This window comes from Rattus rattus, chromosome 4 (genome assembly GCF_011064425.1).
Source record: "Rattus rattus isolate New Zealand chromosome 4, Rrattus_CSIRO_v1, whole genome shotgun sequence".
Classification (NCBI taxonomy): Eukaryota; Metazoa; Chordata; class Mammalia; order Rodentia; family Muridae; genus Rattus; species Rattus rattus.
The window spans coordinates 113,433,652-113,458,957 of NC_046157.1; the positions used below are offsets into that span (position 1 = coordinate 113,433,652).

The 25,306-nt window shown below is 48.2% G+C and overlaps 1 protein-coding gene across 3 annotated transcripts in view; it reads left to right on the forward strand.

Moving 5' to 3' along the window:
• Nucleotides 1–25,306, forward strand: part of Cnga3 (cyclic nucleotide gated channel subunit alpha 3) — a 41,990-nt gene that overhangs the window by 11,908 nt on the left and 4,776 nt on the right. The window contains exons 2-5 of one of the 3 annotated variants that reach the window (XM_032899516.1): nt 2,292–2,430; nt 11,623–11,736; nt 14,514–14,693; nt 22,917–23,024. In XM_032899516.1, coding sequence (XP_032755407.1) covers nt 2,327–2,430; nt 11,623–11,736; nt 14,514–14,693; nt 22,917–23,024 — 506 coding nt within the window. In that variant the 5' untranslated portion in view covers nt 2,292–2,326. Of the gene's footprint in view, nt 1–2,291; nt 2,431–11,080; nt 11,129–11,622; nt 11,737–14,513; nt 14,694–22,916; nt 23,025–25,306 lie in introns of those variants that run through there. The other 2 variants (XM_032899517.1, XM_032899518.1) reach the window with 2 other exon arrangements.

Genomic DNA, 25,306 nt, shown 5'->3' on the forward strand with positions numbered 1-25,306 from the left:
ATTATGGTTACTTCCCATTTACTTACTGTGGCCCCGCCAGTGCTGAACTGACTGGGGATCAGCGTGGCACCTTGCCACACTGGAACGGCTTGCTGACTGCCTGGGTCAGCGAGTACTTGGGGACAGCGTGGAGCCGCTGAGATAAAAGTAACCCACAGTGCCATGTGGCTCTATGGGTGTCGGTGCTAGAGCAGGTTAAAAGGTTAGGCTTTTTTTTTTTTTTTTTAAACATTTACCACAACGCTCTGGAGTGTAAAAAAAACAAACAAACAAAAAAACAAAACAAAACAAAAAACAAAAACAAAACAAAACAAAACAAAAAAAAACCTGAGCAAGCCAGGAAGCACAGCTCCTCCATGGCTTCTGCATCCATGGTTCCTGCCTCCACTGTAAGCTTTAAGATGAAATAAATCCTGTATTCCCCAAGTTGCTTTTGCCCTTGGTCCTTTATCACAGCAATTTATTTTTAAACCACAGGCTTTATCTTACTTCTCTTTGGAAATTATAAAATTTAAAATTACAGGTCGACGTTATCAAGCATCAGAGATGAGTCAAGGCCCACCCGAGCCAGGTCCGTCCTAGGTAGCCAGGTGCTCTGACCTGGGATGCAGGGATGCTTCCCACCATGTCCTGGGCAATTTGAATGGACCTTCCTTTGGAAATAGAATTCATTTAGTCCCATGAGTCACTGGACTATTTCTAGAAATTACCATCTCTCCCTGAAGTGACCGCTACTGACAGTTGATACACTCGGGCTCTGGGGCTCCTCCAGAGAGCCTGTGCGGGCCTGTTTTGGGTGACGCCAACCTCAGAGGACTGTCTTCAGGAGTTATAAACATGTCAGTCACAACAGCTGTGTTCTTGCATCGGCTTCCTCTTCTCCTCAGCCATAGGGACACCTTCCCCTGTCAGCTGCAGGAAAGCATTGTGTCACTTGTGGCATGGCCAACAGGCCGCAGTGGGGGTTGGATATTATTTTGGCTACACATGCTACTTCACATCTCTGAGTTTGGTTTGGCCATCTATCGGAGGGAATAACTGTTAGAAAAGGCTCACTGTAATCCTTAAATGAGGTGAGTGTGCCTTTCATGTGACATCACCTGTCTTTAAAAGGACCTCAAATGTAGCATTGGCTGGCCTGCAGTTCACCATATACGCCAGGTTGGCCTTGAACTCCCAGCAGCCCCCTGCGTCTGTCTCCTGAGTGTTGAGATGACCCATCTGCACCCTCACACCCAGCCCTGACCATCACCTTTAACGGTTTTATGAATACCGAATATTGTTACTTTCTTTCACATGCTAAGTCCAGAATCAGACTGTGTCGTTGGTGTTATTGTTCCTTGTTTGTTTGAGCAAGTATTAAACTCAGGACGCCACATGTGCTAGGTGTCAGAAACATGGATCCTGACTTCATGGTAAGAGCGTTGGAGGCGCAGGTGAGCAGTGACGCAATTTGTTTTGCAACCTCGCAAACCCAGGCGTCATAGAGACAGTGATTGAGCACAGAGAACTGTTTTTCCAACTCGGACTCAGCCCCCGCCCTCCCTTTTCTCATTGGCTGAGCACTCTTGAGCACCATCTGGGTTTTTTCTTTCCCTCCGCTGTTCCATTCATCCCCCCACCCCAAAAAACCATATGTGATTTCATCTCTATGTTTTAGATCCCATTTTCTTTAGAGTTTACAAAGTACATGATTGCTGTGTCTGCAAGTTGTCAGCAAAGCTTGACTCTTAGTAATTTTCTCCTCTCCACTCCTAACGGGGTCAGAGCAGATCAGCAGCTCCCAGTCTCCTGTGCTCGTCTGTAATTCGACCTGTGCTCCTACAATGACTCAGAGACTTTTATTTTGAAAATAAAACCCTCCTGTTTTGTAAATTACACTGGGCAAGTCCAATCTGCCACATTTTTAAAAATATTATTTAATTTATAATTACACTAATTTGTAATTACTGACACAGTTATTATTTATTACTTACAATAAGCACTTACCACTGAGATGAACAGCCAACTTTAAAAGGTGTACAGGCTGGAGAGACGGCTCAATAGTCCATAAGAGTGCTTATTATCTTAGAAGAGAACCACTGTTGGTTCACGGTACTCATAGGGTGGCTCAAAACTGTCTGTGATTCACACCGGGGCATAGCGAACACATGATGCACAGACACACATGCAGACAAAGCATTCAAATGTAAAAATAATTTGTTTTAAACAGTGCTTTAAGAACCTTTGTCTACAGTACGTTGGCTTTGCAGGTGTCCCAATGAAATACCTGCTTTGTGTTCACATTGTAGCTACCGCCCTGGGGCTGAAGGTGACCAGCGTACAGATGGCCAAGGTCAATACCCAATGCTCACAGCCCTCCCCAACACAACTTTCAGTAAAGGACGCCGCGGACAGAGACCCCGATCAAGTGGAGAATGGCCTCGGCAGGTAAGATGGGCTTGTTTCCTGTGGGTTCAGGCATGGTTCCCGTGACCTAGATTATGGAGAAGAGTGTCTTAGTGTTGGCCAGCCATAAGATGGCACCCGGGCATTCGCAGTTCATTTACTGTCTCAGTTTCTTCTCCTGTTTTGTGGAACAAATATTCCGACCAGAGCAACTGAAGGGTGAAAAGAGTTGTTGTGGCTCATGGTTCAGAACATAGACATGATGGTGGGGAAGTGAGGGCAGCAGGAGCCTGAAATAATTGGTAACAGAAGTAACATCCACATCCACATCCACATCCACAGTCACATCCACGTCCACATCCATGTCCACATCCACAGTCACATCCACACCCACAGTCATATCCACATCCACAGTCACATCCATGCCCACATCCACAGCCATAGTCATACTCAAATATACATCCACATCCATGTCCACATTCACAGTCACATCCACATCCACAGTCACATCCACATCCACATCCATATGCACAGTCACGTCCAGTCACATCCAGTCACATCCGCAGTCAGAATGCAGAGAGTAGTGAATGATGTGCTCAGCTCACCTTCTCCATGTGTACCCTCCATCCCAGATCCCAGCCAGGGAATGGTACCACCCTCAGTGGACATATCTTGCCCTCCCTTAATACAAACTAACCTCTTCTGTGTGTTCAGAGGGAGGCCTATATCCCAGAGGATACTAGATCCTGTCAGGTTGTATCGTCACACTAGTCCTCACAGTCCCAATTTATTCTTATTTTAGTCCCTTATTTAAATACTTGATTTCCAAGTTTACAGTTAAATGGGAAGTGAGGCTCAGACAAAATGGATGGGATCATTCCGTCTAGCAAAGCATTTTCCTTATAAACACGAAGATCTGAATCTGAATGTGGCATGTACGTGTAACCCCAGCTCTGGGGAGGACAGACAGGCAGACCATGGCTTACCTGACTCAATCTAGCTGTGTCGGCAGATCTATGCCTGAGAGAGACACTGTCACAAAGGAAGTAGACACTGTCCCTCAGAATGATAGCCTAAGGTGTCTTCCACGTCTGCACACATGAGCATCCTTGTACATATACATGCATGCGCTCACACACATATACACATACATGCACACACAGACAACAGGCATGTGCATGCACACATACACACACACATACACATTCACATGCAAACACATGCATGCTTGAGCACACACAAGTACACACAAATATGCACACAGACACAGACTTGCACATATACACACATGTACATACACACACTTGAGCATACATACTTGTATACCACATTAAATACAGTTTTGTTACTTTAAGAAGGTGAGCAAATGAATTCTCAAATGGCAGCAAGTATAATTCTACCATAAAAATATATCCAGGCTACCACAGGACCCCAGGGATACACAGAAAGAGTACTCAACCACTGTTCTGAGCACAGGGAGACCCCACAAGTCAGATCCCCTGCCCTTCAGGGCACATCCGTGACATCCAGATGAGCGTGGCCTTATGAAAACCAAGGACTTACTAACAATTCTGGGAGAGACCTTTGTGCCTTGATGTTTTCATTTGTGAAGTGGGACAGCATTTTCACCTCAGCTCCTGGTCCAAGTTAGAACATAGGAGGAAACCTATTCAATGACTGCTATGTTTATAAATTTTTTGTTTTATTTCATCAGGGGTGCATAGGTGTTACAGAGTCCATGTAGAGATCAGGAAAGTTAAGTCATTCCTTCTACCTTGGGGGTTCTAGGACTCAAACTCAATCCTTTAGATTTGCATGACTAGTGCCTTCCCCTGCTGGATCGTCCCGGGAGTCTGTGGGTCTTAAGTTCTTGCCGGGGAGCTTGAGCTGAACCACGAGAAACTCACTCGTGCTGGTCGTTTTGTCCTACCACTGTAGACGTGTCCTGCCCATATAACGCTAGGAATTTCTCCCTGTTATCAAACATAAATGCATGGTAACTCAGGGCTCTAAACAGCCATGACAGTTCCTCATTCCATCCTTCATCCAACACCTCATTCCCCATCCCTCATCCACATTTCTTCTCACCTAGTTGCAAGCCTCCCTTCCTCTCTCAGAAGCCCATTGCTCTTTTGTTTGCCTGGCTCCTTACCTGTCAAGTCCACAGCAAACCCATAGCAAATGTGGTGGTTGGTATTGGTACTCAGCTCTGGAATCCCCCAGGAGGCCCAGTTCCGAGCATGTCCATGAGGGAGCTTCAGGTCTAGGTTGTCTGAGGTGCAGAAGAGCTCCACCCTCACTGTTAATACCTTGGCATGGGCTGGGCCGGCTCCCAGACTGAACCACAGGGGAAAACTACACCAGTATTCGCCTCTCTCTGCTTCCCCACTGTGGATACAGTGTGACCAGCTGCCTTGCCCTCTAATGGAGAGCCCAGAATAAATACTCCTTCCTTAAGCTGCTGTTCTTGAGCAATGAAGCAACTGACACAAGAAGCTATGGTCAGCAATTCCCCAAACACTAGTCCCTACGACTGCAAACCCACACCACTGCCCTTTCAAAATGCTGGGAGGGAAAGGAACATCTCAAACCCCAGGACTCTGATGTTGCTGCTGGGCCCTATGCTGTGGCACTTTTACCTACACATCCAAACCTGACCTGGGAGCTCCTTATAGGACATGTATGTGCAGATGTTGGCGTCCTACCCCTGGGAGCCAATTCCTATTACCCCCGAGTCATTGCTTCTTATTTCAAACAAAGAAGTTGGCCCAAAGAAAAGAAAAGACAAGTCTAGGACACCATAGGGAACATGAGACAGAGACCGTTCCTTGAGGCTACACGATTTACTCAATGGCATAGACAGACAGGGGCTCTGAGGAGAGGAAACCAGGACCCACATGAACAAAGGATTCGTCTCTTATACCCTTCTGAGGATGGGAGAGACTTGCAGACATGCTCTCTGATCCCAGGCAGAAGACAGAGAAGGGGGTAAGGAGGATGTGTGTCCGCTAACACCCACTTGAATGTAAACCCACTTCTCAGGTGAGATGCTGACACCTGTTGCCTGGAGACTCACGGTGTCTTTGTCAGCACCCGTCAGAGAGGAAGGGAAACACTGTGAGGTTCTGTGGCCTGAGCAGCCATTGGAGTCTAATGTTTCATGTACACAACTAGTTCTAGAATGTTTCTTGGGATCAGCAAGGAGAACCCAGCACATGTTCAGGATAAAACTAAAGCTGCCTTGGGGTCTGAGGCAGAGTTGGTTCCCTCTGGGGCTTCCCAACCCAATCTAGTATTGATTTATTCTCTACATAAGATTGGGCAAATGGAGCTGGGGAGAGGGCTCAGGAGTAAGGGCACTGGCTGTTCAAGACCCAGCACCCACATAGGAGCTCACGACAATCTGAAACTTCAGTCCCAAGTAATCTGTTGCTCTCTTCTGGTCTCTCGGACACCAGGCACACATGTGGTGCACAGACTTACATGCAGGCAAAAATATCCATGTATGTAAAAAAAAAATTTAAAACAGATTGAAAAAGTTTTCTGGCTTAAATATACACAAAATGTTTTGAGGTTTTTTTTTTTTAAATCACTATTTTAGCGCTTTCTCTTCTCCCTTACCGTCCCCCACCCCCCCATCTCCGTCATCCCAATAAACCTCCTCCACATGAAAAGAAATTAAAAAAAAAATAAATTGCTATTTTAGAAGGAGAAATAGTGTTTAGACAAACGCATCATTATTGCCCTCAAATTCTAGTCCTTTAGGGGAGTTCTTAGAATAAATAATGCATGGTATATTAATAGAGCACAGAGCCCCCAATCGTAGGATGGGCCTCTTGGCTTCAGCACGCCACGGGCCCCTCCCTAAGTGTCCACGGCAAGAGAGAACTACCAATGCTCTGTCCCCTGAGACAGCCTTGCCTGCCGATCTCCCGACACATCTGAAGCCCAGTTTTCCTTTCTCTTTATTAAGTTACCAGAATGATTTTTCCTAAGGTGATGTCATAAGGAAAGATGAAAATGTTCCCTTTGAATGAAAAAACACACACATACACACTTTGAAAATACAAAAAATAAAATAAAAATGTCTCGACCTGGCACAGTGGCACAAGCCTACAATCTCTGTATTCGGAAGCCTGAGGAAGTGTAGTCATAAGTTCAAGGCCGTCCTCAGTGATATAAGACTGTCTCAGAAGTCTTGAGTTTTTCTTTTATACTTAGCTGTTTGACTCAATCATCCGGGAGTCATCTGGCATATTTTTAAGGTGCTACAATAGTGAAAGACTTTAGGATGTGCTACGGAGAATTACAATGAGGTCTGAGGGCACCCCAAATCCCTACTCATTGCCTGGTGTAGCTATTTTGAAGCGAGCTTTGGGGCACAGGGGCCTGTGTCTTACAGAGAAGAGGGTTTCTTCTTCTGACTGGGCAGAGCCCAGAGCAATTATCACTAAAGAAAACCATCTTCACTCTGCTTCTCAAGAACTAAAAACACTTAAAAACGCACTGGCTTCCGTTCCCTGGTCACAGGTGCCCAAGGGCACTGGATTCTCACTATTCAGAGTCCTCAGAGATTGAGAGGAAGAAAAGAATAGCATGGGGTTCTCTAGACGGATTCAGGCAGCTCCTGTGTGTTTGCTCTCCTGTCCCCTTGTCATCTGAGTGACATAATGTTACTCTGACTGCAAAGTCACTGGTTCTGTTGTTTATGGAACCTCTGCCCTCACCCAGCAATAGGGGACACTGGAAACTTTCCCAACACTCACTGCCATCTACAGATTTATGAGGTTGGATGCCACAATCTGAAACTTCTCTTAAAAGTCACTCTGGTGTATTGTACTTGTTGGCATTGGCACCACTGTTAACTGTTGACTTCAGAGAGCCCAGAGGCTGAAACCTGACACCAGCCACAGGGGACAGGATTTCATGCATGGTGGACTACTTGTCAGAGCATCTTATAGGAGCTCCTGGAGCCCAGACAAAGATGGGCAAATGACAAGCAGAACCATACTGTGACCAGAATCACTTAACTTTGTATACATGTGACCTTTCTTCATGCCAGGACCCCAAAGATTGGACCTCTTTGTCCCTCTTCCCAATGTGGCCACATGAAATCTTTTTCTGCTTTTCACTATTAATTTGTCTCTTGAATTGGCTTATTTAGGGCCGGTGGCTGAGGCTGGCTTCTCAGGGATGCCAGGGTCCAGTCTGACACTGTTAATGATTTGTTCTTAGAAGTCAGCAGTGCATCTGAAGTTGTCACCAGCATTGCATCTGAAGTTGTCACCAGAGGGCAGGCAGTTGTCACCTGACTGCCCTCCCTGCCCTCTGCCTCTCGATTTCCTAGGAAGGTTCTAAATTCCCCACCATTACATTACTACCTACCTTCTCCTCTTTGGTACCCGTGTCTTCTTGAGGGCTCAAATGTCACCTCAGATACTCCATTTCTCTCTGTTCTGTCCATCTCTCTTCCTTGTGCTGCCTAAGGTAAGTTTCTCTGAGAAGTAACAACAGCCATGGAGTTGACAATGAGGACTCCTTCCCAGAAGTCTTGCCAGGGAATGTTACAGTGGTCCGAACGTAGAGTATGGAACACTAGCTGGTGGGAGTTCTTCAATGCATGGCAATCTGATAGGATCCCTGTGGTATCTATGTTCCCTGGTTGAGCTGAGCACCTTCGGGGGTTGGGGGGCACAGGCTACAGTTAGATTTGCTATATAAATGCCCCCTCCCCAGACACTTACCAAGGTTAGAAGCTAAAGACAGACACAGTCAACAGCAGGATTCCAGGCTGTTGGCTGTTGGGGTAGAAATCTCAGCTTGCGTCCAAACAACCCACACCAGGCCAACATGGTGCCACGTAGAGAGGTTTAATGAGAGGATGAGACAAGGGAGAGGGATGAGAGAGAGAGAGAAAGAGAGAGAGAGAGAGAGAGAGAGAGAGAGAGAGAGAGAGAGAACAGGAGAACAGAACAGAAGAGGAGTAGAAGTTGGCCATGAGCACATGGAGGGAGGAGGCAGAAATGGGGAGAAAAAAGGACAACGGGAAGAGGGGAAGAGCAAGAGAATGAGGAGGGGGCAAGCATCCCTTTTACAGTGTCAGACACACCAGGCTGTTGCCAGGTAACTGTGGACACCAGGCTGTTGCCAGGTAACTGTGGAGGTGGAGCTTAGACAGAATGCTAACACATGCACCATGAAGCAAGTGAGGAGATGCATCAGGAAGAAGCAGCCTCCTTGCACCCCCTGCATTCACATCAGAGAAGGTTCTCCTCAGCCTCTGATGTAAGCGCCTTTCAGGTTGGGAGTATTAGAGCAATGATTAAACCACCACACGATCGCACATTTTTTAAAAAGTTTCTTTCTGAAGATCATAACACTTAGGTTTAGGGAGGGCGAGTGACCAGTCCACAGGTTACCACGCAGACGGGCACTGGAACAAGGCACTGTACAGCAAGGTCTCTGGCAGCGTCTCTTCTGTGCACACTGGAAGGCATGAGTTGTCTCAGAAGGATACAGGGAGAGCTTTGCATACAGCAGTTTAAAACGAGATCCCCTCACCCGTGTAGTACAGCCAAGTGGGCCAGAGACACCCTTTGACAGCTTGCTGTCACAGCCCGTTAAACTTTGTTTTTATTTACACTGCCAGTCAAAACAACGAAACTCCACAGAGCAGATGTGGGCAGCATGGAAGTGGGGCGGTGACCTCGGGGAAGTGACTTTAAGCCCTCTGGGCTTCCGTTTAGTCTCTTCCAGAGGGATGGCCTGTGCATGTGGCTAGATGGTTGCAGTTGATACACAGTAATACATCCGTCAGCGGCGCATGACTCCTTGAATTTGTGATTGCATTAGGAGATGACACACACAAAAAAAATACGGTTCCTCTGCATACCAAAGAACCCAAAGCGCCATGTGACTCAGATTAATGGGGAGACTTGATAATCAAGTAGAATTAAAAAAAAAAAAAAAGAATCTCACTTGTACAAGCTAGGGACACCGGAGCCCTCAGCAACCTGTGCCACAAGGCTTTGGGGTTTGGCTGGGAGCCACCAACAGCACACAAACCAACAGACTTCCTGGGTTGGCCCCAGTAATCACAGAGTGGTCTCCGTTTCCCTGCACGACCTCAGAACATAATCACAGTGAGTGGGATGGCTGTGATTAAGAAAGACTCATACCTGAGGGACAATGAATGGGGTCTGTGGCCTGGACACCCAGTCATTGTACAGGACTCCGTCACTGAGGCCGGCCACACAGTAGATGGAGCTGTCTAACTCCATGTGCTCCCAGCAGGAAAAATGACCTTGCTGGGAGGAAGCTGGGGGAAAGCTGGAGGAAGCTGGGGGAAAGCTGGGAGGAAGCTGGGAGGGGGGGGTGCCTGCTGGCAATTCTGACCATCCAAAGACATCCTGGATGAGCTAGCTATTCAAAGAAAGGAGTCCCCATCCCTTCACACACCCCCATCCCTGTGCGACACTTGTTGCTAGGAGGAACTCAACACCTGGGATCCAAGGACTCTGACTTTTAATCACACACCACAGGGAGTGAAGCTTTTCCCCTGAAGCTAACGTTTGCCTCCTGCTTCAACCATCTCGTTAAGAAAGCCGATTAGTTTGGAACAGGCCATGTGATAGAATTAATTTGCCTTGCTGGGTTTCCTCTAGAGTCACACGGAAGTGAAGTGCAGATCCTTAGGGGACATTGCCTGGCTGGCTTTTAATCGGACTGGTCAAATTTAGCCTCAGGGTAGGTTTAAAAGAGGGGGGGGGATGCTCTTGGACACATCACACACATACACCAACCATAACACACACACACACACACACACACACACACACACACTGGTCTTATTCTAAGCAGTTCATCAGACACCAGGCTCCACTGCCAGGGTAGCTGTCTCTCTGAACCAAGGGGTGTGATAAGTTATTTCTCTGCTGCTGGTGAAATGAGCCAATTAAAGTCAGACTTGTGTGTGTGTGTGTGTGTGTGTGTGTGTGTGTGTGTGTGTGTGTGTGTGTGTGAATGTTTATTGGGAAGCTGATTTTGGGTGGGCAAGTTCACTGGCCCCAAGAAGTCAGAGAAGCCTCCATGGGAAGGGAGAGAGAGGAGGTTAGGGGGAGGAGGAGAGGGAGGGAGAGGGAGAGGGAGGGACATGCACAGAGAGAGGACAAGAAGAGAGAAGGAGAGAGTGGGGAGACCAAAATGTCTGGATTACATAGGGAAGAGCCTCTGGGGGCTGGAAAATGTAAGGTTATGGGCAGGGTATAGCAGGTAGGACTGAGGGATGCTGGGAGAACCTGGAGGCCAGGTCTGCTTTGGTCTGTAAATATGAGCTTCAGTCCCTTGTCCCGGGGTCTGAGACCAAACAGTTCAGTCATAGCCCTATCAGTACATGCTGTTCACCCTGAGTGCACAGACGAGTGGCTCCCCTGTGCTGTTCTGTTGCTGGGGACAGAGGCAGGGCAGGGCAAAGGGCGAATGAATTCGTTTTGCAAACAGTGTTCAAATCATTTTAACTGTGCTTTGAGAGGTAGGCCAAATCCGTGTCTTGATCCAGAAATGGTAGGAAGTCTGCCAGACAAGTACGTAACTGCCCAGAAACTGCATGCCCGTGCACAGGGTAGGAAAGGAGGCTTCCAGAAGGAAGTAGACTTGCTACAGAAGTCAGTGACCTTGGCAGGAAAAGATCTTTATTCAGGATGCATCAGATGGAAACATCGACCATGGTCCAAGACAACAGGTACCGGGAACTCCCCTGGGGCTCCCGTCTCTAATGGAGACCATGCTAACACTTTCTGCTGGTTCCCCTGCCTCCACCTACCTCATGTACAGTATCCAATCAAAAGCCGCTCAACTTGGTCAGAATTGCTGTAAATTAAGGGTCGCATAGGGCCAACAATGTGGCTCAGCACATAAAGGAGCTTGCTGCTAAGCCTGAGAATCTGAGTTCGATCTCTGGGTCACACACGTGGAAGGACAGAACCAACTCCCACGAGTTGTCCCCTGATCTCCACACTTGCACGGTAGGTACATGCATATACCATATATACCATATACACCACAATAAAGATAAAAGGAAGGGTTGTTTTGGGTTTTTTTTTTTATCTCGGGACGGACCTCTGGTTTGAGAATCTGCAATGGTGTCTTTCCTCCTGCTGCCCATCTCAGTTCTGACCGTGCAGGAGGGGGGATGAGCTTGAAATCAATTAGCATGCTGCATATCTGATTTCCTAGGTCTCACTCACCATGTGAGGAGACATCTTCCACAGTGCATCAGGGGATCGTCATGGAGACCGGAGAACTGGCTGGAGCCGCACAGAGTTTATTCACAAGCCAGGGGCCAGCCAGGTAACTGACTTTGCACAATCTTCATTGGGAATAGAGAGACTGGGGCAGAAAGAACACAGAGATACCTCAGACCGAGAGCCAGATAGGGCTGAAGGTTCGAAGAACGGGACAAGGAGCCGAACCCTCTCAAATCTGACAGTGGGTAGTCCTGCTTTCTTTAGCCTGATGTTCTGAGCTCAGAAAAGTTGAAAGTGAACAGCTTTGGCTTGAAATTACTTTAATTAAAAAAATAGCGGGTTGGGGATTTAGCTCAGTGGTAGAGCGCTTGCCTAGGAAGCGCAAGGCCCTGGGTTCGGTCCCCAGCTCCGGAAAAAAAGAACCAAAAAAAAAAAAAAAAAATAGCAAAGAGCATTTCGCAGTGGCAGAGAAACGCAGAGCAAAGCCAACACAGACCACGTAAGACTCGGTAGCTGTGATAGAACGCTGCGTGGACAGTGATACACCGAGGACGGTGTTTTTCTGAAATATCTAGCACCATGCAGATCAGCAGACATCTAAGCCCCACCTCCCTCTGAGGGTGCCTGTACCTGGCTGTAAAAACGGTAGCACATGAAGAAAGCCATTTCCCCTTTCTGAGCCTTCCCTGAAACTGCTTCTAGCAATACTGGCTGCATGGGTGGCTAGAGCTGTGCCAGCCCTCTCAGCAGGGGCTCTGCAAATGCTGTGTTCCTTACTTTCCAGTGATTTCCTTAAACCAGTGCTACAGTTCTATAGCCATTCCCATCCATACTGCCAGTTTAGCTGATTGTCCAATAAACAGATAAATTCATAAACAGGTAATGAACAGATAGATAATTTATTCATTATAGTTTAATTGTAGAGAACGTTATTCTACTCTGGGATGGTGTGTGTGTGTGTGTGTGTGTGTGTGTGTATGGTGTGTTGTGATAGGTGAGTATGTGTTTGTATGTGTGAGTCTGTATATCTGTGTGTAGTATGTATGTGGTATGTGTGTTGCCTCTCTGTGTGTGTGATGTCTATATGTATGTGGTATCTGTGTATAAATGTGTGTGTGATATGTGTGTGTGATCTGCATGTGTGGTATCTATGTGGGTGATGTCTGTGTGTGATGTGTGTGTGTATGGTGTGTGGTATGTGAATGTGTGTATGCATGTTTGTGTGTATGTGTAGTATGTCTGTGTGTGTGATGTACATGTGTGGTGTTTGTGTGTGATCTGTGTGCATGGTGTCTGTGTATGATCTATGTGGGTGATGTCTGTGTGTGATGTATGTGCGTGTATGTATGAATGAATGGTGTGTGGTATGTGAGTTTGTGTGTGTATGTGTGTATATAGTATGTCTGTGTGTAATGTGTATATGTATGTATTATGTATGTGTGGTGTGTGGTACGTGAGTGTGTGGTATGTGTATATGTGTGTAGTATGTCTGTGTGTGTGTGTGTGTGTGTGTGTGTGATAGACATTAAGTGTATCTTTCTGCTGCTGTTCACCTTACGTCTCTCACTGAGTCAGAAGGTCATGGCTAGCCACTAGTCTCCAGAAGTCCTCCTGTCTGTCCCTCAGTGCTATGGTAACAGACACATACCCTCCCTGCTGCTTTTTCATGGGTGTTGGGATCTGAACTCAAGGTCTTCATGCCTGCAGAAGAATCTCATTTACTGACCCATCTCCCTAGGCCCTCTGCCTTGGTGTTTAAGGAGCTGCTTGTAGCCGGCTATTTAAATGGTTTCCGATGTTTTAAGACATTCTCTCTCCAGTCTCTGTTTGCAGAGACAAGAACATCTTCAAGTCAGTGCAGATGAGAAGACCTTGGGTGTGCTGTGCAGGACACTGTTTCAGGATAGCCACATAGAGACGGAGCCAGAGGAGAGGCTGGGGAGGCAGCTGCCACCCTTTTTCTTTCCTCATAGGTCCTCGTGGCCTTTGTGCCTTCTGCGTGCCTCCCCCCACTTCTGACTCTCTTTGATAACGCATCATAGACATGGGGCTGAAAGTGGCCTTGAGTGAAACACCCAATTCCAGCATAGTGGGGCTGTCAGTTGTTCAGAGTCAGGAGTGGTGCATCGTGGGTCAGTATCTGGAGCTGGGGGTGGGGATGGGGTGGGATGACCTTTCTTCTATTCCCTTAGCAGAGGTTGGGAGGGGACACTGTCCGGAACTGAGAACAATCTTCCCAAACAGTGCCACTAATGGAGACTGAGTGTTCAGACGTGGGACCCTGTGGGGGAGTTTACATTTAATCTGTAAGGATTGTATCCTTTTGCTACTCCTAGGCTAAGCAATAAGTTTTCAAAGGTTTGATTTTATGTGTTTGTTTTGCCTGGCTTGTACGTATTGTGCCATGCGTGAGTGTCTCCTGCCCATAGCAGATGAGGGCATCAGGTCCCCTAGAGCTGGACGTACAAATGGTTGTAAACTGTTTAGAACCAAACCCAGGTCCTCTCTGAGAGCAGCGAGCGCTCTTAGGTGCTGAGCTCTCTGGTTCTCATTTAGCAATTCTAACAAACAAGAGATCTGCTCTGGGCAAAAAGGATTAATGGGTAGAAATGTTTGCTGATGTCCTGTTAGAAGAAGCTTGGCCACAAGACAGTAGAAAGGACAAAGCCATAATAAAGACACGGCTTGATTGATCAATGAGGCTCTGCCCAGCCTGGAGAGGGGCAGGAAGAAGAGGGGAGGAAAGGATTTGGTAGAGATAGAAGCCTAAGCCTTGGACCCCCAGACTCACTCCGGTGATCACTTCTGCTTCTTCTGGCCCCTTAAGGCCAGATCGGGGTCTTTCCTTTACTCTCTCCAGTCTCTTCTGTCCCCTTCCAGGGTGTCACGCTTCATCATCTCCATTCGTGCGTGGGCCGCCAGGCACTTACACCACGAAGACCCGACACCTGACTCCTTTTTGGATCGTTTTCATGGAGCCGAGCTTAAGGAAGTGTCCAGCCAGGAAAGGAATGCCCAGCCCAACCCAGGAGGACAGGAACCACCAGAGGGAGGGAAAGGGTAAGACGTGAAAAGGAGAAAGAGAGTCACCTGCACCACACTAGCTGAGACAGCTGAGAAGCACATGGGCCCTGCTTAGAGGCCCCAAGGAAACCCTGAGTGACGCCATTGTGTGACATCTCTGAAAGTCTGAAAGGAAGCGTATGTCCTTTGGGGATTACTACATGCTCTAACATTCTCCAACCAGAGTCCAGGAAGCCCCTGGACTCAATTAAACCTGAGCCATCCTGCACAAAGCTCCCCAAGTCAGGGGTTTCTGACCTCAACTGTCTCTCAGTACGAGGACCCCGTCCCAGATTATATTATGAGCTATCTTGCTCAAATACAGGGCCTGTTTTGCACAAGGAGAGTTAAGGAGACATACAAGTGGCACGTTGTAGAGGTGCATGCATTTCCTAGAAGGATGATCCCCAGGTTGGGATGATCAACCTGCAGAATCAGTCATGTCAGAGCAAGAAGCACTGGGTGGGGAAAGGGGTAAGCATGAAGGAGGGGAAGGGTGAGGCGATGGCTTTCTTCTGGTAGGAGTGTCTGTGGAGCCAAGACCCCTGTGTACCTTCTTGCATGGCCCAAACCCTCTGCCCCTGAGGAACTGCAATTGTGCCCTTCGGTGGCTGTTTTCTCTCTGCCCCCACCAACACATGGGAATCTCTGCCTCTCTTATTTGTGAGAAATATCTGTAGCCACAGGACTATTCCACATCAAGATCTTACACAGCCCACTTCAGCTCACTAATCACTGGGCATCCAGAGGTATCTTTAGGATGCTTATGTCAGTCTAGAAGAGAATCGAGGTTGGACCTGGAGAGAAAGCTGACCTCCCAAGGTTCACTGGCAAGTGGATTTCTTGCCCAGAACTTGCTTTCCGGGAAGCATTTAATGATTTAAGGATTCTCCTTTGTCCTCTGGGGTACACCAAGATTAGTGAGATGTGAGCAGAGGGTCCCTGTATGGTTGGCTAGAGGCAATACCACTTGGTTTTGTACCGATAAAAAGAAAGGCTCGAGTCTGGGGCTTCTAAGTGAACATACAAAGTCCCCGGAGAGAGACACCCAACCCAGAGAGAGGAGAAACCTCATGGATCTTTCTGGACTCTCCATTGTACTTCCATGTTTGTATATGAGGGAGGCATTTTTGTACTGTAGGGCATGCAGTAGATTGGGGAATACACAACCATTCCTAGAACAAGAGAGAGGTCAGGGGCTGGAGGGAGAGAGTTCCGTCAGTGAGGTGCCTGCTTTGCAGACACAAAGTCCTGAGCTCAATCCCAAGAGCACATGCTTTAAAGACAGGTGAATCCTTGGGGCTTGCTGGATGGCCATCTTAACCTGTTTAGTGAGTTCTGGGTCAGTGAGAGACCCTGACTCAGTTAGAGTAGACGAGATCGGAAGAGGTGGTTCAGGGGCTGCTGTTTCACAGGACTCAGGTTTGATTACCAGCACCCAGAAAAGAGGTTACTAGCTGTGGTGGTTTGAATACGCTTGGCCCACAGGAAGTGACACTATTAAGAGGTGTGGCTTTGTTAGAGTAGGTGTGGCCTTGTTAGAGGAAGTGAATCACTGTGGGGTTTGAGGTCACATGCCCAAGCACCACCCAGTACCGAGGAGACGCTCCTCCTGGCTGCCTGGGAAGGACAGTCTCCTCCTGGCTGCCTAGGGATCGAGATGCAGAACTCTCTGCTTCTCCAGCACCATGTATGCCTGCATGCTGCCGTGCTTCCTGCTTTGATGACAATGGACTGAACCTCTCAAAGCTGTAAGGGGACCCCAATGAATTGTCTCCCTTTATAAGAGTTACCATGGTCCTGTTGTCCCTTCCCAGCATTGGAACCCTAAGACACGAGCCTGCTAGCCATCCCTCAGTAGGGTGATGGGCTAGGGACTGTCACAAGCCCAGAAGAGGACTCAGTGGGACCTTTGTCCCCAGCACTTGCTTGCTTTTCAGGGGAAGGGAGCCTTGAACTTTCTACAGCTAGCTGAGTTGGTTTTGTTTTTTGTTTGGTTGGTTCTTTTTATGTCTTTTGAGTAAACAAAGACGTCCTTAGCTGACTAAATCCATTTTCGTACAAGCTCAGACCAATGGAGATGGTTGTTGTATTCAGTACGTTTCCTAGCGTGACCAAATTTATTGGAGGGTTAGGTGAGGACCACACTGGGCAAGGTCTGGTTAGACCAGAGACACCTAGACACTCACCAGACAGCTGAGGGTGGCTGAGGGTAGCTGAGGGTGGCTGATGGGTGGGGTGATGTGGGATAGGAGGATTCATGAGGGGGGATGGTTAATTTTTGGAGGCCAAGTCCCAAGTGCAAAGCAAAATAACTCCCCATGTGGCACAGCCTTGTGGAATTAGGGCCCCTGAGGCCTGGGAGCTGTATGTTCCCTCCACCATTTCACGGGGATTTCTAGTCATTGGTGAATTTTCAAATGAGTAGAACAATCCAGAAACAACTACTGAGGCCTCATTTTAAATGGGGAGAGGAAGTCTCAAGCAAAGATAATCAAAATAGCAGAGAAGGGGCTGGAGAGATGGCTCAGCGGTTAGGAGCACTGGCTGCTCTTTCAGAGGTCCTGAGTTCAATTCCCAGCAACCACATGGTGGCTCACAACCATCTGCAATGGGATCTGATGTCCTCCTCTTCTGGTGTGTCTGAAAACAGTGACAGTATACTCATATACATTAAATAAACAATTTTTTATTTTAAAAAAAGAGCAAACGTGGAGATGAGTTTGCCATTGGTCGAGTTTATGGCCTGCTGATTGGAAGAGAGAAGTTACTGTGTCAAGAGAGAGCACTGTGGAGAACCATGCCTGGTCTGTGCAGATGCGGGCAGCAAGTAGCTGATCCTTGAGTAGTCTGCTCCTTCCCCCAACCTCCAATGTAGAAGGTCCCAGACTCCCTTCACCTGAAAAGGTCAGAGGTACAGAGGGCAGAGGTCCCTCTAAGCCCTGTTGTGATACCCGGCTCAGCACCTGCTCAGAGGCCAACAGAAGGAAATTGAGTAGGAGTTAAGGCTCAGAAACTGGAGGGGATTCAAACCATTAATCCTTATTTATCCAGAGGCCTGCATTTAGCCAAGTGCTTTTCCTCTCTTCCCCCAAGCTTTTCACCAGCCCTAAGTACACACGCACAGAGTTTGTTCCTCATAATAACAATGTGCCCTGAACAGAGGGCTGTGTGCAGAAGGAGGCTTAGGGAGAAGTGGGTGGGGCTGCTGGCACAGTTACCTCAGGCAGGATGGACCTGAGTCATCGAAACCACTCCCATTCTTGTGGTACTGCGGTCTCCCTGCCTCCCCGCAGGGCCTGGCCCATGGCCAGAAGGGATGTGAACACTTGGAGGAATAAGTACCTAAGCTCCAGCCAAGAACACTAGCTTTCACTTTCCCAACCCCAGAAGCCACCCCATCACTGCCCCACCCCACCATCACCCCAACCCCTACCCCCCCAACCCATCACCTCACCCCACCACCTCACTCCCCACCCCACCACCTCACCCCCTCACCCCCTCATCCCTTCACCCCCTCATCCCCTCACCCCTGCATGGAAGTCCCACTTTGCCTCTCTCTTCTCCTGCTTGCCATCTTCCCCAGACACCGGCCAACCATTCCAGAATTGTTCTTTTTGTAGGAAATCCAACGTCAAGAGGTGACCCACAAGTCTGTGTAATTTCTCTGAGGAACTCATTATTTCTTTTTGTTCTTTGTTTTTATCATCTGGGAAGCCAAGGCGTTTCGGGAAATAAATCCTCTCTGTCTTAATACCCTCTTTCACTACACATTCGAGGATGCGAATTTGGAGTTCCCTTGCAGAGCAGTGGGGTAGCCTTCTCTATAAGGATGCATATTCTCTGCTACAACCTCAAGGTCCTGAGAACTGAGCGCCAGGGAAATGGCCCTGTTTTAAGGCCAACTTGAGCTAATTGCCAGAGAACCATCAGAGCCACGAGAGGAGGAAATTTCCTTCCTCTGGTGACCAGCCTCTTGAAACGGTGACCTGCTGTAACTAGGCTCTGTCACAGATGCTGAGCTGACAGATGAGTTTGGGGTGTGAGTGTCAGGTCAGGGTCCTGGGACTGCGTGAGTGAGGGTGGAATTGGCCCCCAGTGACCCCAAGTATGCATGGGCAAATAGATCTGTGGCTTCTGCCTCTTAGGAACACTGGTTGTCCTCACCAAAGGTCAGGGGAAACCATCAACATCAGAAGGAAATGGCCAACTGATTGGCTTGCGGTCGACAAAGGGCCAGAGCTTGGTATTTATTTTCTTCCCAGTCTGTTGAACAGAACTTTAATCCCCTCCAGGAAAGAAGGGCGTGTCTGGTTTGTATAACTTTGACAGCAACGCCATTGACTCAGATGCCATCGATCAAGAAAAACAAAATGATTTGGCCACAAATCTATGATATGTGCCTGCTCCCTGGAAACTCTGGCTTCCAGGCAGGGAAAGGCTTTTAGGGACGGAAGCCATGAACGAACGGCTTGTGGAAGTCCTCGTGCTGTGTCCCATAGCTAGGATGTGGGCAAGGATGAGGGTAATGGTACCGGGTGCCCCGGGACCCATTTCATGGACCCATATTGCAGCCACAGACCACGGGATGAAACTGAACACTGACACCAAATGGGGATGTTTGGGCACAGTTCTCTCTGGGCCGTTTCTTTGTATCCAGTTTCCCATTTCCAGAATCCTCCTTTAACTTCTCCCTTTGGGATCAAATTGCTCTAGCTCAAAGCAGCCATATTTTGCAAGTCTGTATGAATGATGTTTGGGCCAGGGCTGGGTAGAGCCAGGATTGCAGCTGGATGGCGCTGGGTTGGATCCTCAACAGTGGGGTAGTAGGAGTTTTGAAAGGCCAAAGTCTGTGCACAATCGCAAACCCAGACTCTGCACTGCCGAGTGGACCAATAAGCTTGCGGGCAGCGCCCCCTGCTGGTGACATTCATTAAGACGGAGGGCGTGTGTTTGCGCTTCTTGGTTAACAAACTGAGTGACTCTTTGTGCTCATCCACTGTCAAAAGATAAAATTGTTTTTAATATCTCAACTTTGTTTTACCCACAATACTAGACTCAGGTGACTCCAAAACCAAACAGGATGTCAGAACTGTAGTCTGTAATGACTGGGGATCAGGTGACATCTCAGCTGGCCGAAGCTTGGCACTTTGTCCTATGTGAGTCAGGTGATCACAGGTAGGTAACAGGGCGACACTTGGCTGCTGTGACCAGCTGAGGCTTGGCTGTATGTTAAAGGTACTTTGCTAAATGAAGCTTTCTGGGACTCCTACGAAAGTAGGTTATAGTTCCGTACCTAAAAACTGCTCTCTGAAGGAAGGCTTAAGTAAAATTAAAACACTTTTAAAAAATATATTTATTGACAAAATTTTGAAGGGTTAGAGAGGTGATTGCAGCTCACACTGGAGATGGAAATGGTGTAAAAAACCAAGAAATGACACAACTACTTCTGGTATAGTGGTGACTGCTGTGACTTCTTCTTCTTCTTCTTCTTCTTCTTCTTCTTCTTCTTCTTCTTCTTCTTCTTCTTCTTCCTTCCTCCTCCCTCCCTCCCTCCTCCTCCTCCACTTCCTCTTTCTCCTCCTTCTCCTCCACCTTCTCCTCTTCCCTCTCTTCCTTTTCCTCGTCCTCCTCATCTTTCTCCTCCTCCTCCTCCTCCTCCTCCTCCTCCTCCTCCTCCTCCTCTTCTTTTTCTTCTTCATAAGCACAGGTCCATTAGCCTAGGGATGGTGCCACCCACATCAATCATTAAGACAATTCCCCACAGAGGTGACAACAGGTCCGATTACCCCAATTCAACTCCCTCAAATGAATCTGGGATGTGTCAAGTTCAGTTAAACCTAAGTAGGACAGTGGACTCTAAGGATTAGAAGAAATAGACACTGTCTTTTTTCCCTTTCTCTTCCTCCTCCTCTTTCTTGCATGTGCCTATGTATGTCTGTATCGGTGCAGGTGAGTACATCTATGCAGGCAGAAACCTGAAATTGAGCCAGGTGTCTTCCTCCGTCATTCTTCACTATAGTTTTTGAAGTAGTGCCCCTCACTGAACCCAGAGCTCACCAATTTGAAACCAGCTTGCCTCACGCATGTTCTGTCTCCGCCTCCTGGGTGCTGAGATTACAGGCAGCTGCCATGTCTATCCAGTCGTGACATGGGTTCTAGGAATCCAAGCTCTAGTTCTTATACTTGTACAAGAGAGCACTAAACCCGGCCAACCAACTCCACAGCCCCTGCCACAGCACAGGACTGGGGGAGGGGGTTGGAGGGTTGGGGGGGAAGATGGCTCCTCTAAAACCTCCCAAGAAATCACAGCTGTGTGCTGGGAAGGGTGAGACCCATTCATGACTTTCAGTCTATAGTTCTGTAAGATAAGAGGTTCATCCTTTAAGTGACATGTTCTGATAGCAATGCATGCCAAATGAATTTAGCAACTATTTAAAACTCCTTAATGGTCCGCCTCTCTTAGTTTGGTTTATTCTGGTTCGTATAAACCGAATTAGCTTCAGCTGTCACACGGCACAGCCCAGAGTCGTGTGAGGGAGTCGGAACTGAGGGATTGCCTGGATCAGTTAGCCCCATCGCAGCATCTGTGAGGGATGGTCTTGATTATTGATTGATCCAGCCCACTGTGGGCAGAACTATCCCCTAGGCTGGTGGGCCTGAATGAGGAAGCTAGCTGGGGAAATCAGAGAGAGAGAGAGAGAGAGAGAGAGAGAGGAGAGAGAGAGAGAGAGAGAGCGCAGTTCCTGTGTAAGTGAAGTGTAAGTTGAAATAAATTCTTTCCTCTTCCCAAATTGCTTTAGGCCATAGTATTTGTCTTTGTTAGGGTTTTACTGCTGTGAGCAGACACCATGACCAAGTCAAATCTTACAAAGGACAACATTTAATTGGGGCTGACTTACAGGTTTAGAAGTTCAATCCATTATCATCAAGGTGAGATCATGGTAGCATCCTGAACTGAGAGTTCTACATTTTCACCAGGCAGCTAGGATGAGGATCTTAAAGCCCACACCCACAGTGACACACCCTACTCCAACAGGGCCACACCTTCTGATAGCCACTCCCTAGGCCAAGCATATAAGTATAAAAACCATCACAGTATTTACCATAGCAACAGAAAGCAAACTAGAATAGACAAGTGTCCTACGTAGCAAAGGCTGGTCTTGAGCTTAATCCTCCTGCTTCAGCCTCCCGTGTCCTGGGGTTACAGGAATGTAGTCCCTCCCATACATGGACTTTGAAGTCAGCTTTTAAACAGAAACCTACTCAGCTAATTCACACAGCGTGTGACTTTTAAACCCCTCTTGGTGTTTCCACCTCAGTGTGTGAAATTCAGTCTATAACTCCTTGCTTCAAGGTATCTCTGGCCTCGGGCTGTGGGTAACTTCCCAGGGGCTAGTGAGAGCAAATGATAAATTGTCTGACATTAGCCTGGGTCACTAATTTCTCAACACCCCAGTGGAGTGATCCCCTTACCTCAATGAGTCATAATGAAACCAGTAGCTCCCTCTTCTCACAAATGAATCAAGAGGTAGAGAGGGCTGGAGGACACACTCCAGGGCTTCCAAGTTCAGTCTCTCTCTTTTTTTTTTTAAGGTTTATTTATTATGTATAGTGTTTTTACCTGCATGTACACCTTCAGGCCAGAAGAGGGCACCAGATCTCATTACAGATGGTTGTGAGCCACCATGTGGTTGCTTGGAACTAACTGAACTCAGGATCTCTGGAAGAGCAGACAGTGCTGTTCACCTCTGAGCCATCTCTCCAGCCCCAAAATTCAGTCTTACGAACCACCCCAGAGACACTGAGAGCTGTCCACAGGCACACTTCCAGCCTTGGTTCTGTGGTCCCTGGGAGTCCGCATTGCCACAAAGCTTGCCCCGGGATTCAATTGCTCCCTGGCCAGCACTCAGTCAGCCGCCTTTTCATTTCCAGATCAAATCCTGATGGTCAGGAAGGAAACCCCAGGGCATGTGGAAACATGTCTTCAAGACTTTAATTATGGAGGTTGGACTGGGAGGGAGGAACCTCTGGGCCTGTCTTCCCCACAGAGGTATTCTGTACGACCCCCTCAGAACTCAGAAGACCCTGTTGTGACCTCCACCTCTTCATCCCCAACCTGAAACTTCTCTCGGGTCACTAAGTTAATGAAGGCCTTTGGATCCCTTACCTGAAGCCCTTTCATATGTAGTACATAGCACCATGTGTCTGTGTTCCCAGCAGGAAGAAGGATCCCATTGTGGTGGACCCCTCCAGCAACATCTACTACCGCTGGCTGACTGCCATCGCCCTCCCAGTCTTCTATAACTGGTGTCTACTTGTGTGCAGGTAGGCCCTGGAGCAGGGACAGGAGGGGAAAGGGCAGCAAAGCGTAGGAGTGCTGAGTCTCACCAGAGAGAGTTTGTCTCTTCTCAGCCACCATAGAGATCTGTCGCCTTAGGTCAGTGGCTCTCAACCTTCCTGACACTGTGCCCCGCCCCCCAACTGTAAAATTATTTCATCCATACTTCATAACTGTAATTTTACTGCTGTTATGAATCATAATGTAAACATCTGATAGGTAGCGTATCTGATATGCAACCCCTACTGGGGTCATGACCCACAGGTTGAGAACCATCTCGTTAGGTGCCATTTCACAGAGGACTCGGAAGGTGCTCTGAACCACGGGTGAGAAGGGCCCCGAGAGGGTTCGGACACTCTGAAATCTGCATTGGGGTTATATAAGGAAGGACAAAGGCGTTCTGTTCTGAGAGCGTTAGGGAAGCATTTTGAGGGGGCCTGCAGTGAAGATGCGATAAGAACGCCCCTCTCTGAGGGTAAATTCTGGGCTTCTGGTTTCCTAGGCAGGTCGCCGTGCTAGAACCGTGGCACGTCCTGCTACTCTTCTGAGGGTAGATGCGGTCCAGGGCGCTCTTAGTTAACCTAGAAGGAGCTGTTGTTGCTTTCTGCAGAAGGTCGGAGGTGTTGGGGTTCCCCTGGGTGAGCTGGTGAAGGAGAGAACACAGCAGAGACCTTTGCTAGCAAATTACGCTGGGCTCTGGGGGTGCAGAGGTTGGAGCCACCGGGCTGAGCTATAGTTTTCTAGTAAGCATCCCTTTCCCCACCATGGGAAAACTGCTGCTTGTGGGTACTGGGCAGGATGGTTCCCCATGGTGGTTCGGGGAAGTGGCAGGGGCTTTCCTAAGCAACCCTGCGGAGTACGCCACTAGAGGGAGCCATGCAGGCCTTTGGAGCACTCTTAAACATGTTGCCAGGTAAGGATGCAGTGAAGGGACCCCCCTCCCTGAGCAGATCTATAGGGTGCAGGCTGCTGAGGGGACAAGGGGAGCCCACTGTTCCTCTCTGAAGGTAAGGAAGGGGTTCAAAGGCCCTTTCTAGCAGGACAAAGATACAGGGTTCATTGTCCCTCCAAGAGGAGGCACAGGGTTAGAGATGTACCCAAGTAAGCCTGTGAGGAAGTCCCGCAGAGGCAGGTCTCTCTGTACTTGTGAAAGAAAGCTGGACAGGGCTCAGGGGATCTCCTGAACCAACCAAGATACGGCCCTTTGGGGGTGACTGCACCTTCTGGTTTACCATGATGCAGGAGAGCGTCCTCTTCTTTGAGTAGACAATGGACCTTGGAATGCTCCTGGGTAAGCCTGTAAGGCAGACATGGCTGGCCTAGAAGGCTATGTGGTGACTTTAGGACATCACTCCTCAACTGGGATGCAGAGAATGCCTGTGCTCCCTGCAATTAGTCAGCTTTCTGCTGATGTGACAAAAACTAAATAATGTAAAAGAAAAAAAACATATATTGCCTCAATCTCAGAAAGGTCAGACAATGGCTACTTAATGGCACTGGACCACTGACAAGACAAGACACCAGGGCAGGGAAGAAGGAAAGTATAGAGGAAGGGGACAGGCAGGGACTTAATATTCCTTTCAAAGGCACCCCCTGCCCCTTGACTACCAACTAAAGGTTCTACCACCTCCCAGGCATGCTACAGACTGGTGACCAAGCGTTTAGCCCAGGAGCCTTTGAGGGGGACATTTGCCATCCAAAGCATAACGTCACACGGGTGGATATGGAAGCTTGGGGGTTAGGTCTCCACCTATCTGAGGGTCTGTGATGTTGGGGAATGGGGAGAGCACGGGAGGTCCCCTCCTGGCAAATGGATAAGGTGGCAATGCTGCTCTTGACACATGATCTAGACTCTGGGAACACAGGCGTGAGTCAAGGTTCTACTTCTGAGTGTGCAGAAGACTTGTTTGGCTGAGCAGCCCACTGTTTTTCGGGAGGGGGTGGAGGTGAAGAGGGAAGCTTGGTTGATCAAAGCCTCTTCCAGGCGCCAGCTCATCCAGTCTTTGTTTCTTCTAAGAAGTTCAGCTGGTCTCCTCTCTGCTTCTTCCAGGCTGCTTGACTTATCTGAGATTTTTTTTCCTTGCAGCTTGACTTCCCTGAGGGCGACTCTCAGCGAGCTTCACCATTTACATACTTCATGGAGAGGGAGGGTCTCAGTGAATGTGTTCAGTTTCAGGGACTTCCTGAAGCTGCTTTGAGTTGTTCACTTCCTGCCTTAATGAGCATCCATGTAGTATTTCACCTCCCTTTAGAATATCTGTTGTTTCAC